Raw genomic sequence first — 14,950 nt, 5'->3', positions numbered from 1 at the left:
GAGTAAATGAAATCTATTCGTGGAACTTTACATTATAACAACCTATGGTTTCAGATACAAGCTAAATATAACAGGGTATGCATATATGCAACTATGCACACTCGGTTTGCTATATCTAGTCGCTACTTAGATAAATAATCCTCGGTTCATTGTAAATGATAGTAATAGTACTATCCGAGCGCCAGACTTAACTAGAAATGGTAATCCGGCACCGTTACGTAACATCCTTATTACCTACAGCACATGGTTATTCTAAATATAGAGACCACAGAGACCTAGGAAGATGAATAAGAATATAGACTGTATATGTGATCTACGTTCTAAGGCAGTGAAACATGAAAACTCATGAACAACAATTCTGTAAATCAGAGGAAAACATATTTTTCCACGACCCTAAATAAAAATTATGGACCTTGTCTAGCGTGATCCCTAATGTGGGTGGTCAGGTTTTTTTTTAAATATAAATTATTATAAGAATTAACTTAACTCATGAATTGTTAGATTTCTGCAACGTAACTCATGAAGACTGAATACTAGTCGCTATTAAGTACCTATACATTGAACCAGACGTAGGCTTCAAAACGTTAATCACATGAACGATTTCGTTCTATAATGAAACCGCCCACGGAACTCGGATATATCGGGCCAGTCTCCTTCACGGGCCGGAGGCTGCGAGCGTAGGCGCGTCGCCATAGCAACGGCGCAGCGCGCCGCCCGCCCGCCGTGCCAGTATTGATCTACAGAACCTACTCCGCCGTTCGCCCTCTAGTCTAGGTATATGCCGGCTTTGGACACAACAAAGCAAAATATAAACATAAAGAGTAACAATTAGATAAATAATAGGCAATTACATACCTACTTACTCATTACAATAACCTCTTGATGATGGATTAATTTGATGAACTTCGAAAATATGTCTAAGTAAATACTTGTGTGTTTTAAATAGTATACTGTGAAATACTTGGTTATCATTGTATCTAATTATCAATTCCACATGTCTAGTCGTAGTAGTGAGGAGTAAAATGTATTGACCCTAAACTTAATAGGAATCAATAAACAATTACCTATCTTATCACATTTAAAATCATGTACCTACTGTCAAAATATATTTCCAATCCCTATTATTTCATGCAGAATACACCCCATGTGCGTTACGGTTTGATTTTATATTCGATGTCGGTATGCAAACATGCTCGGCATGCAATTCAATGGGGTCGGATTACTTGGATTTTGGAACGAGTTCTGTATTTGAGGGAGCTATTGTTTTATTTATTCACCCGTGACGTATTTTACATTGAAAAGGAAACGAAATATAGGCACAGTTTTACTAAATTATTAGGTACTATTTTAATAATAAAGCATTATTTTAGAATATCAGAAAGAGCTAACTAGTCAGGTTTATTTATACGTATTCATAGCGTTTCCGTTTCCGCATGGGCAAAAATGATTTTTTATACCCGGTTATTCTTCTCTACAGACCGCATTTCTCAACCAATTCTCGTGAAATTGTGTGAGCAAGTTCGGTAATTATGATATTTTTTTCTTTTGGATTTTTTCAAAATGACGGAGCCATGAAAGTTTGCGAGGTCTACAGTTCGCAGATCCACTATATTGTAGGTGTTTAGAAACCTACATCCAAAAAACCGATAAGTCGTTTTAAGCGGTAGTTTACTTCGTGCAAAATAAATGCAAATGCATGTAGATTTATGGATACGGATACGCTACGGATGGAAAATATTTTTTGAAACGCAATGTTCATGTGTACATAGCCTTTTGCAGTCAGAGATGACTAGCCAGAGGATGGTTGAATATTCATAAGGCCAAAAATCGTGCGCCTGGTGCAATTCATACAATGAGGAAGTTCAATCGCTTAACTGAGGGAGTTGGTAAGAAGTTATTACGGTCAGCTGCGTATTCGTTGAAGTGTTGGCTAGATAATAAGCAGAGCCCGGAATTCTCGTAGCATTTTTGAGCTGTCATAGGGACTTCTCGTTTACGACTTCCGATTATACATAAGTATGTATATCGATAAATACAGAATACAGTAGGTAAAATATGATTACGAGTAGAAGTAATTATAATTTATAAGAAACAATGAAATATTATTATTTTAATTTATATTTATAATTTCCTAAAAGTTGGTATCCAAAGGTTATCCCGAAGAGATCGCTCAACCGCTATAAGACTGCATGTTGTTTGCTTCTACTCATAATCATATTTTACATATTTATTGTATTCTGTATTTATCGATATACATATGTATAATCGGAAGTCGATAAACGAGAAGTCCCTATAAATGCTACGAGAAACTTAGGGGAAAACTATAATTTTAGATCAATAATATTGGATTTTTTTAATAATTATTCCGCATTAGTTGACATTGTTTCAAAATTAACTGTAACCTTTACTTCAATGATATAGGAAGTAAAAAAATATAACACGCAATTCGGTTTTTTTACTACAATAACTTATAAAAACGTAACAACCGACGAAAAAAATACAATTGTGTACAGTAATTTAGTATCTTGCCTATTATTTCCATTCAAAGCTTTACATCTAAACCCATGTTATTCAGAAAAAAATAAACTTTTCTATAAGACGATCTTCGTCTCAAAGTGTTCTAGTAAATAGTCCATCATTCGGACTTTGTTGTTGATTTTTGACCGACTACGAACTATTTGGTTTATCATGGGCGCCTTGTAGACTATTGTAGACTGTACTCAAGCAAACAAAACAACAATAATATTTTGTAAATATGCCTTAAATAGGTTTGCTTTACACATAAAATTACCAAGAAATTTGATTAGAAATTTGCAGCACGTAAGACGAAAGAAACGCCTAGCAACCTTATCTTAATATTTTAGATAGATTTACAATAATCAATCCTAGACAAATTTACCAATCTTAACTTACATTAACGCTATGAAGGGAGAAAGAGAAGTATGCCCGTTACCATAGAGAAAAAAATACATAGATTGCTCACTTCATACATCAGTTTTAGTACCAAAAAGACTATTAGCATCTAGCATCGAGTAGCGGAACTATCAGTACTGCTACTTGACAATAGATGTAGCACCGACCGGAAAGTCTTATCTCAACCGCATAAGAGAGAGAGAGAGAGAGAGAGAGGTGCTACATCTATTGTCAAGTAGCAGTACTGATAGTTCCGCTACTCGATGCTAGATGTAGACACTGAAATTAATAGTCTGAACTGATGCATGGAGTGAGCACTCTTGTCTTGCTATATTTCTCTATGACGTTACTCACTTGTCTTTGGTGCAGTTGGTTTCGTCCGAGCTGTCGCGACAATCGTCATCGCCGTCGCATAGCCAGTCTTTGTGGATGCACAGGCCGTTGGCGCACGTGAATTGGTCTGCCGTGCAGTTGGCTGGACCACCTGTAATTCATTTTTTGTTAATACTTGTATTTTTAAATTTCCGTGGACGCACGATACCAACGCCTCGCGCATCTTGTTCTTGGCTCTATAGCCAACCTGTACCTCACCTCACCTCACCTCTATAGGTGTCTGTAAGAGGTAATAAGTCGTTCATCGGATATTTTATACGTGTATTTAAGACATTATATACATCAAACATCAACATTTATTCAGCAAATAGGCCACAAGGAAGTGCCCTTGTGGCCTATTACACGTCAACATGGAATTTACATACAGCAAAAAAAAACACATCAACAATTATAAAATACAACTAAGCCATAAAAATAATAAGAGTCCTAACGTTTTTTGAAGTAGGGTGCATTGGGGTAAATCCGAAGACGGGGTAATTTTGAAAATGGCAAATATCTTCTACACTAGAAGCACTTCATACTTTAGCTACACTTATGCCACTGCAACGCTTACATAGCATCTTGCGTGCTGTTGCTACACAGTAGAAAGCTATTCTAGTTTAGTAGATATTTGCCATTTTCAAAATTACCCCGTCTTCGGAATTACCCCAATGCACCCTACATATTTTTGACTATTTAAGTTTATTTTTACAAGATTTTATTTAACTTGCAATGTACCTATGTAAATATGTATGTAGGTATGTAGTTATCTATATTTGTACGGGTCAAATCTTGCAAGCTAAATTTAACCCATTTTCAGACTTCCAATGAAGCTGAAATTTTGCATCAATATGTAAGTCGGATGACAAGGCAATATTATGGTACCATGGAGCTGATCTGATGATGGAGACAGGAGGTGGCCATAGGAACTCTGTGATAAAACAACGCAACCTAGTTGTGTTTGGGGTTTTTAGAATTATCTTGATGAGCATTAGTTATCTGTGGAAAGACAAGTACAGTCAGCGATAAAAGCTTGTACCAAAAATGAAATTTATGCCAAAAACGTATTATTTTTATTACTACTTGCGAGTTAGCGACAACTACCATATTTTGATATAATATACGCAATCTAATATTCTATTAGGTACATTCATTGTTTGAATCAACAGTCAAATTTCAAATTATTTGTTAAAGTAGGTAACTATATATTCCAATCCATAGTAGGTACTTTGTACGACCTATACATACATTAAACTCGCGTAATATGGCGGCACGAGATTGACAAGACAGCGCTTACCACAGTGTGTCTCGTCAGAGAAATCTCCGCAGTCGTTATCGCCGTCGCAGAGCCAGTGCACGGCGATGCACACGTTGGTGGTGTGGCACAGGGTTCTGTTCTCATGCTCGTCGCAGGCGCGCGTGCAGCCCGCCTCGTCCTCCGCCTCCGCGCAGTCCGCGACGCCGTCGCACCGCTTCTCCATTGAGATGCAGGTGCATGAGATCTACCGATCCCATAGCAATACATACACACATATTACGTGGGTCATTTGGAATTTGGTCTCTATTTTATTTTTTTTACAAACAGTAACGTCTGCGACCGATGCTATTATTAAGCTTAGAATAAATTTAAAAGTGGAAAATTTTCTGTCTTGGGTGAGACTTGAACTCCAGAGTTCAAGAGTCCATGAGTTCAAGTATCACCCAAGACAGAAAATTTTCCACTTTTAAATTTGGTCTCTATTGTTTCCCAAAAAGTTTTAAGTCATAATGTATTGTTTGCCCACATTTTCGTTAGTCATATTAATTAATTTGTTTCAGAAACACGTCACTTTTCAGGATTGCCATAAAACAAACCTAACCTATCTATAGGATAACCTTACGAGAATCCTGAAAAGTTAACGGTTTCAGTTTTATGACTAATGATAATACACTCGGCGTCAAAAAAATTGCACCTCGTCAAAAATTAGTTTTAAGCAAATATAGCTCTTATCTTATGTATTGCATCCTATCGATATTGGTATCATTTGAAAGCACAATTAATAAACTTTAAAAAGATAAATCGTCATTTTCCGTAAAAATAACCATAGCCAAACATCGGCGGTTTGTTTAAAAAAAGGCCGAGATCGGATTTTAATGGGTCACTTGTTGTGCAATCCTGGACGGGTATAAAATGGGGGGTAAAGGTTAGTTATGGCTCATTCGCTCTCCAGAGGTCACTGAGGTCACTACTGAACAGTTACAGCAAGAAAAATCCTTGGACATGGATACCAGGCCAGAAGAAGCAGCTCAAAAGTTGGCACTGCTGCAACAAAGACTATGGCAGTATCAATCAAGTTGCTGAAAGATTTAACATAAGCTGTTTCCGAGTGCGTCTAGCCTTGCAGCGGTTCCAGGAGACTCGTGGTTACTTCAGGAGACCTGGATCTGGGAGACAACGCTGCTCTTCCGCTAGAGAGAATCGTTTCTTCCACGCTGTTGAGCAGCAGCAGCAGCTTCGAGCAGCTCGAAGTACAGTAGTGAGCATCTCTACGATCGGAAGAGGCTGCTAGAGAACAGGATGTTGCCCCGTAGAGCTGCTACAAGCTTCCAATTAAAGCCAGAGCATTGAATAGCCAGGACGCAATTTTCCCGACTGCACGAAGATTGGACGCTTGAACAATGGAGGAATGTTCTCTTTACCGGCGAGACGAGGGCACACCTTTACACCAATAACAGGTACAGGAGGTTGTATAGGAGGCAGGGAGAGCAATCCACGCATGCCTCCACCGAAGAAACCGTCTGCTAAGGGGGCGGATCTCGCATGTTCTGGGGCGGCATTTCTATCGGCGGGAAAACTGATTTCGTGTGCATTTCCCGCAGTGAAGGCGGTCACAGCCAGGGATCACTGACTGCTCGGCGTTACATAACGGATGTCTTGGAGGAACATGTGGTTCCATATGCTGGTTTTGTTGGACCCAACTTCCAGTTTATGCATGACAATGCCCGCTGCCACACTGCGTTGATCGTGCGTGACTACCTGCTGAGGTTGGGATCACCGTAATGGAGTGGCTAGCATGGAGACCTGACCTGAACCCTATCGAACATCTCTGGGATCAGCTAAGACCGTGGGTTTGGTCGCATAATCCTGCTCCTGCCACTCTTGACAAGCTTCAAGACACCATTATTGAGGTGAGGAACAACTTACCTCAAAAACGCATCGTGGCACTCATGACAGTCATGACTGATCGCATCGAAGGTACTGGGGAGGGCAAGAGGAGAGGCAGCACTAGGTTTTGAGTTTAGTTTCAAGTTATTTTTTTCTGTAGGTATCTGTTGATTTTGTAGTGTTTTTATTCTGTGTAATGTTAACCTGAATACACGTTGATTCCTTTTTCCTGAAAATTGTCCTTTTTTATGTGGTAGATCGACAATTTTACGTGATTTTCCAATAGAGGGTTTCATAACCTTTCAAATAAGGCCCCATATTCGTATCTTGCCTTATACATATAATATAAGGTTTAAAACCGCTTGAAAGAAAAAACGCTGAGTGTATGACAAACAATACCTACATTATTCCCATAAGGAAACAAAGGGACCCCATATTACATACAATATAATCACACCTATGAGTGTATAATTAAGGGAGAAGAAGAAGAGGGAGTTGGAAGGGGTAGACCTCTGCGGACTTTCTCTGATCAGATCGGGGAAATCCTGAAGAAAGGCCAGGTCAAGAGGAGAGCGTGCATGAGGAATGTTATGAAAGTAACGGAAGCGAAAGAGGTATGCAGGATCGTAGCAAGTGGAAATCCATTCTGCCGTATTCGAACTTCAAGATATATGGGTATGGTGTAGTATACACACTATAACCCCCTCCCATAGCAAGGTTAACGTTATTTCATTTAGAACTAGTACCTACAGTTAGGGCCCCAACTTAAGTACCCACGTCGCCATATTAGCTGAACTAGTAAAGTGGGTAAGCTGGTTGACAGTGGGTTGGTGGTGCACAGTAATTATCGCAAAATCTGAGAAAACGCAAAATATTTCTAATACTTTTTTCCATACCATATTCTGCCTTATAGGCGCTTTCAAGATAGATTTTCGTACATTGACCCGTCTGTTGTTATCTCTTTTGCACGCGCATAATTAGATTGCTCTCAAAGTCGCAGTGACGTTGACAACCGGCATCATGGGCGTGACAGCAATATAATTATGCGCGTGTACAATAGAGATAGCCACAGGCGGGTCAGAGACACTTCTCTGCTTTACCAATAAATAGTTATTTGTTTTACAAGGTGAAAAATTTGTTGTATAACCCCCCGTGCTAATATATCCGAGCAAGTGAAAGATTGCAAAGTTGAACCACGGGCGTAGCGAGTCTTTCGAAAATAGAATACTGAGGCACGAGGATTCAACAAACTTTGCTGTCGAATGAAACACAACATTTGTCACCACACCAACGCAAGGATAATGCTAAGTGTAAAACAGTACAAATCAAATCCAAATGAACGCTATTAAATATTATCATTCAAAATCATTACTTCCACAATCAATTCAAGAAGTCAATTCCACTGGCCAAAATGAGGAAACGACTCAAGATTTGCATCTATAGTTCGTTTTTTTAGCATTAGAAAGAAGGTAAGCGTTCTTGACATGTCTTTTAATTGAAAAACGCTGTTTAAAATTCAGTAACTATTACTTATGAAAGCAGAAGAATATAAATGATCGTATTAGATTCATATTTGCCGTGACTTGTTTTTAAAACGTGTTTTTCTATAAAAAGACACAGCAAGATTGTTTACCTTCTTTCTAATGCTAAAAAAACGAACTATAGGTAAGGTAATTACTTTGCCATATAGAATTATCAAGAGAGCCTTTATCAGCTGGTGTGGTCATAATATATTTACTAATATTCTTTTTATTTTTATAGACATGTTAACTCGTAAGACGCCAAGCAAAGCTTTGTTACGAGTTACGACATATGTACCTAGTAATGTGCATAGATACCGCGCGCCACATAGGTAGGTACCTAATGTGCTACTGACGTGATATTCCCATTTATTACGAAGTTTCAATATCCATTATAATCCCGATAGAGAGGGCAATGAACTCAATATCGCTTAAACTTACATCTAAATATAACATTTCAATTTGATCGAGTGCATCTGATTTTAGCTCGGATTTATTTTAACTCCATTGAATAACTTTCGGTTTTACGCGCATCGGTAATATAAACATATGGATTTTACAACTATTGGAAAAAGCTTAAAAGGTTATCCTCTTTCTGTGACAGCGAATATTTCAGCGCTTTGGTATTTACGTTACTTACGTTACCTTCCGTATTAAAAAATATTTTTTCTACTCCAGCACTTAAATGTGTCAATTAAATGACTGACAGTGATATCTAAAGCAATGTCATTTGAATGATTTGTCTATAGGCTCATAAGATGACTGCTAGCAGTCATCTTATGAGTATAATACAACTGCTTTATTTTTTTTAAAGATACAAGTTCCGATCATCTTGATTGAAAGAGGTATGTTTTCATTTACAATAATAACTCTTTTTTTTTTTAATAATAACTCAATTTTTTTTAAATAATAACTCTTTTTTTTTAATAATAACTCTTTTTTTAATAATAACTCTTTTTTTTAATAATAACTCTTTTTTTTTTTTTTTTGCTGCAGCTGTCATAGAAAAAGTAATGTATGCAACAGCTCATAATTGGTTCTTAAAATTCTCGGGTCTTTTTTTACAAAACTCGACTACGTCTCGTTTTGTAACTTCGACCCTTGAATTTTAAGAACCCTTATTATATCACTGTTGCATAAACTACTATAATATGCCACATACATAACGCAATTATGTTAGTACTCGTATACCTACATAAGGTAAGTGTTATAATAAAATTATAATTATTTAGTAGATTATTTAACAATATTTATATAACAATAATTTCTTATAAAACAGACATCGGGCTTAGCAAAGTTATTGACTGAAAACGGCAGTTTTTTGTAGCATTTACTCACACTTTTATAATAGACAAACGTTGATTGACCTTTAGTTGTCTAATAACAAAGAATTGTTTTAATTGTTACTACGTATTTCACAGATTATAGTTTTTTTATTAGTAATTTAAGAATGAAACCTTCATTTTTAATTAGGGATAAATACCTATATATAAAAAAACGGTTTGTAGTGTTTTCCTTTCTGCATAAAGTTGTAAGTAGTAAAAAGTAGTAGGTAGTAACATAATCTGGTTAAGTCTTTTAGAACACGATCCACATTCTCAATTTAGATAGTTTTCTTGGAACGTAAGCAGAGGTATATAGGTATATATACTTGGTCAACCAGATCTTGACAGTAGAAAAAGGCGGCAAATTTGAAAAATGTAGGCGCGAAGGGATATCGTCCCATAGAAAATTTGAATTTCGCGCCTATTTTTACTGACAAGATTTGGTTGACCAGCTATACGTAGGTCCTTGATTTTCAAACACAAAGTCAATAAACACGTACCTGGCAGGAGAAGTTTTCCTTAGGACACGGAACGTTACAGCCGCCATCGTCTTCCTCGTGGTCAATGTCTTCCGCTATGACGTCCGCGTTTCTATCGAATATCGATGGTAGTTCTGCGTGCAAAAATCATTGATTAAAATTTAAGTAGGTAGGTATGTACCTAGGTTGGTTAGGTAGGTTACAACAATTAGGTAAGTAGTTATGCGTTGTTAGAATATGGTGTCTATTAGCACCTATTAGCGAGTTATGAAGTGACGCAGGGTCAAAGATTACTACACTTTGTAGTACTACGGTACTACAAAGTAGGCACATTTTAACAAGCTTTTATTAGGTCGACCTGTATGTAACTATGTAATGGAATCTTGCAAGTTAAATTTGGTCCACTTCCCGGTTTCCGATTGAGCTGAAATTTTGCATACACATGTAAGTCGGGTGACAATGCAATATTATGGTACCATCGAGCTGATCTGATGATGGAGACAGGAGGTGGCCATAGGAACTCTGTGATGAAACAACGCAACCTAATTGTGTTAGGGGTTTTTAGAATTGTCTAGGTGTTTTAGTATTAGTTGTCTGTCGTAAGAAAAGTAGGTACAGTCAGCGATAAAAGCTTGTACCAAAAATGAAATTTTTGGCAAAAACTTATTACGGTAATAACCAAACTTTTTTCAAATAAATATAAAATTATAGATGGGTGATAGTGTGCGCGCGATTTGTAAACCTTTATGTAAATCGATACTCACGATGCCATGGTTCCACCCGTGTATACGGGTTATGGGGCCGATAGCCCGGCACGGGTCCGGCTCCCGCCGGCGGTTGGTACGGCGGCACGCGGCCCACGGGCGACCGCGGGTCCGCGGGCACCGACGTGGTGTTGGTGGACCGCGGAACCGCCGCCGACGGGATCTCATCCGCGATTGCTGGTAAAAAAAATATTTCATTAGAACATTGCCTACTTGCCTACTGCACGGTATAGGTACGACAAACACACACCCACGTCGATACGTCGATACGTGTGTAATAGGTGCAGGGCCGGATCTAGGGTAGAGCGAGTGGAGCGGCCGCTCTAGGCGTCGGATGGCAAGGGGGGCGCCAAAATGGCAAACTGAATAGGTGTGTAGGTACTGCGTACGTAAGTGCTAGAGTATGACTAATTGAGAATCTCCCTAAATCTTAAAAATTATTGCGCCTATCTATAGGCGTATAGTATGCTCTTGCAGCAATTTCCATGTATTTTCATCAATTGTTGCTCATTTAAAATCATAAAATTTCATTTGGTAAAGTGACCTGTGTTTTAAGACCAATTTAGGCTTATAAAATTACTCGGACTTAATCATAATGATCATAAATACTATACAATTTTCATCGGAACCCTGCAATGATATATACAACGACGTGTTTAGGCTAGTCGTAGGTACTTTAACTGTCATGTGGTCACTTTAATTTCGTGATGTCATGATGTGCACTACATTACAGAAGTGGATACATTAAAATATAGGTAGGTATATATTTTGTTTAAAAATGGAGATACAATCATGATATGAATTTTTATTCCGAATGTAACCATAGATATTCTGATTATTAATATCAGACCGTGTGGAATACGTCGAAGCCGCCTCCCACAGAATATTTAATAAAAAATCAAAACATTCCACGACTCTTCTCTTTCCTTGTGGGTTTATCACAAATATTTTTTACAGTACATATGGCCCTATTTTCACGCACTAGTGCGTAAAATAGCACTTTTCGTGCGATGTCAAAAGTTTAACCCTTATCTTGTGTCACCCCTTCGGTCGTGTTTTAATTTATCGCCACTCGTTTCGAATTTCCTCTTTTCCGCACTTGTATCGAAAATAACTATTCCTGAGTTATGGATGTTTTCTATGTAGGTATTCATATACACGATATAATTATATAATACGTAGTTAGTATTATATAATTATATCGTCGTGCAGTAATTAGAGACCCGATACTTTGTATAGAGTATAGTCCTTATAGATTACCTAACTCTCAATTTATTTACTTACACAAAAATGTGTTAAAATACAAAATGTTATTGTATATTCGATACACAAATTATACAATAACGCCTATTTTCTTTACTGTTATTTAGATAAAACCTAATATAAAAAATTGCTGACGGAGTCTTTATTTGGAGGCTCAGTCTATTTGAGTTGTGCTTAAGATACAATAAATGTCTCGACTCGGGACTTAAATAAAAGATTCGATAGTTTTTGAAGTGAAAACTTCTTTAGCGGCGCTGGGCACTTTTTGAGGTGGGGAAAAAATGATAAACTCGAGACAGCGTAAGGCGATCACGTGACCGTAAGGTTTAGATGACCACTCATTTAGATGGCATTTAAATCAATATAGAAAAACCCAGTGACGTTACTGACGTTACATGAAAAACGTTCTAATCTTGTACGGGCTGAAATACGAGGATCTTAAACAATTAACGCTACAAATTTGAATTTCGAATTTTACACAAGCTCACTGACCAGCAATTACAGCGGAACTAAAGTTTTTCAATAGAAAGAAGGATGGGTCAATTATACATAGTGCTGCAGACATTTTGGACTAGTCATTGAGTTTTCACTTCTGTCGGCACTCCCGGAGTGCAACCCGTTGTTTTTTTTTAAAGTTCTGAGCCTCGTAAAAACGATTATGTTATGCAATTTAGACACAAAAGATTCCTACCAACACTACCGTCCATCCGTATCAAAACATTATTTATTTAGGTACCTAATACCCAACGCTGCACATTGTTGATAACCTCAGATGGTCTAGCATGAGTTGCGTTCTCGCGCGCGACTCCATACATCAAGCGCGACTTCAAGTATGGACTCGCACGCGAGAACGCAACTCATGCTAGACCGCCTGTTTTTCATTGTGCACTGCTGTGCGTGATAACAATTATTTTTAAATTAAAAAGACCGGCCAAGTGCGAGTCGGACTCGCGCACGAAGGGTTCCGCACCATCAACAAAAAATAGAGCAAAACAAGCAAAAAAACGGTCACCCATCCAAGTACTGACCCCGCCCGACGTTGCTTAACTTCGGTCAAAAATCACGTTTGTTGTATGGGAGCCCCACTTAAATCTTTATTTTATTCTGTTTTTAGTATTTGGTGTTATAGCGGCAACAGAAATACATCATCTGTGAAAATTTCAACTGTCTAGCTATCACGGTTCGTGAGATACAGCCTGGTGACAGACGGACGGACAGCGGAGTCTTAGTAATAGGGTCCCGTTTTTACCCTTTGGGTACGGAACCCTAAAAATCATTTAGCGACATGCAAATAATAAACTTTAGACCATAAATAACCTTTGAATAAGTAAATTCAGATAAGTAAATATATATTATACTTGGTCAACCAGATCTTGTCAGTAGAAAATGGCGACAAATTTGTAAAATGTAGGCGCGAAGGGATATCGTCTCAAAGAAAATTTGAATTTCGCGCCTTTTTCTACTGACAAGATTTGGTTGACCATCTATAGTTCATGTCAAGGTTTAAAGCTTAGACCTCTATAGTTTGAAAGCAAGCCTTATTGATAAAACACACACACATTACTCAGTTAAAACCAGTATTTTGTCAGCCTTATTATGTTCTAGGTTTTCCGCAATTACGTGCTGTTTGCAGCACCTGCACCAGGCCGCGTAGCCAACATGCCAATCGCTTACGCTCCGTAGCGAACGAAACGCAACTGTCATTGTTGCACTATTATGGAAGAGTAATAGAGATACACAAAGCGTTTGGTCGTCGTAGCGCAAGCGATTGTCCCTTGGCTAGGCCGGCTGTTTGTTTTCCCGTGTACTAAACGCGGAGTTCTCTCAACTCATTTAAATTAATTTAATTTTACAAGCAGAAACGTCTGCGACCGATGCTATAAAGCTTAGAGTAAATTTAAAAGTGGAAAAATTACTGTCTTGGGTGAGACTTAAACTCACGGCCTCTGGATCGATATTCCAGCGCTCTGCCATCTGAGCCACAAAGACCTCATCCATAGCCAGCAAATCTATCGATCCAGAGGCCGTGAGTTCAAGTCTCACCCAAGACAGTAATTTTTCCACTTTTAAATTCATTTAAATTAGTCTGAAATGTTTGAATCCGAACGGTACCTTTATTGAGCTTACTGTGAAACTAGGTCGATCTGTGTAAAATTGTGCTACAATATTTATTTATTTTTCATCACACTTGCTCGAAAAAGATCTTATTTCCTGCAGGTGTAGTAAATAACAAAGACCTAAAGTGTGGATGTTAAAAAAAGCTTTAAGGGAGTATATTTACATAGATAGATTGCGTGTTCATTATCATGTTAATTTACCTGTATACGTAGGTTCGATAGTCGAAAATAATTAAAATTCTTAATTATGCAGATTATGCATTCGAATACTGACCACAAAGCCATACGACGGTGAGGAGCGTTATGTATGCGGCTATTGGCGCTGGCATGGTGTTGTCAGTGGTGGGGACGGCGCATCGCCTAGGTCACTCGCGCGCTGGCGCGCCTCCGCACTCTGACCATCTCTCCTTTCACGCTGTGATCTGAAAAACATGACTCTAGTGAAACCTTATCGCCTCGGCCACGAAATGCACGCCCCGAGCGTCCACGCTCGACGTTGACATCGACAGCCATAACATTCGTTAATAAAACAACAGATGTATGGCGCTGCTCGGAGTGCGCGCTTCATGGCCCTCGCGTATAATCGCGATAATACGCGAGGGCCAAACATTCATAATTTCAATTTAATATGTTTACCATCAGTGAGTCATACTCGCACAGAGTTTTTTATTTTTTAACTGGGACATGTTGGTAAATCCGAAACTATAGGAGACACAGGGATCCTTTTTTAACAAAATAACTTCGTCGTGGTAAAAAATTTGTTACCTACACTTCAAATTAATCCCCATTTTACGTGTTTATTTACCATTTTCTCGGCGTATTAGTCGCCATTTCCTTTGTAAAGTGGGCTGAATTGATAACCTTTTCAGTAAATATTATGCTACTAGCAGACCATCATATATGACGACAGTTTTTACTTTTCTTCACCCATCCATTTCTAAAAAAAATGCGAAAAAGTGGAAACCGGAGGTGACCCTACGGTGATTGAAAAGTTAATTGCTCTGAACTGTAATCATCTTCATTTAAGAAAATTTCGATAATTTCCGGATGTC

The 14,950-nt window shown here is 38.2% G+C and overlaps 1 protein-coding gene across 1 annotated transcript in view; it reads right to left on the bottom strand.

The window, feature by feature from the left end:
* Positions 1 to 14,310, bottom strand: part of LOC134662529 (low-density lipoprotein receptor-related protein 4) — a 31,813-nt gene extending 17,503 nt beyond the window's left edge. Inside the window, exons 1-5 of the mRNA XM_063518789.1 lie at positions 14,173 to 14,310; positions 10,519 to 10,695; positions 9,776 to 9,888; positions 4,583 to 4,787; positions 3,268 to 3,397 (exon numbers count right to left, since the gene is read on the bottom strand). Coding sequence (XP_063374859.1) covers positions 3,268 to 3,397; positions 4,583 to 4,787; positions 9,776 to 9,888; positions 10,519 to 10,695; positions 14,173 to 14,227 — 680 coding nt within the window. The 5' untranslated portion in view covers positions 14,228 to 14,310. The remainder of the gene's footprint in view (positions 1 to 3,267; positions 3,398 to 4,582; positions 4,788 to 9,775; positions 9,889 to 10,518; positions 10,696 to 14,172) is intronic.
* Positions 14,311 to 14,950: the final 640 nt, after the last annotated feature.

The sequence above is a fragment of the Cydia amplana genome, chromosome 3 (assembly GCF_948474715.1).
Source record: "Cydia amplana chromosome 3, ilCydAmpl1.1, whole genome shotgun sequence".
In the NCBI taxonomy this organism is placed as follows: domain Eukaryota; kingdom Metazoa; phylum Arthropoda; class Insecta; order Lepidoptera; family Tortricidae; genus Cydia; species Cydia amplana.
The sequence above is the reverse complement of the archived record's forward strand: the minus strand, read 5'-3'. Positions and strand labels throughout refer to the sequence as shown.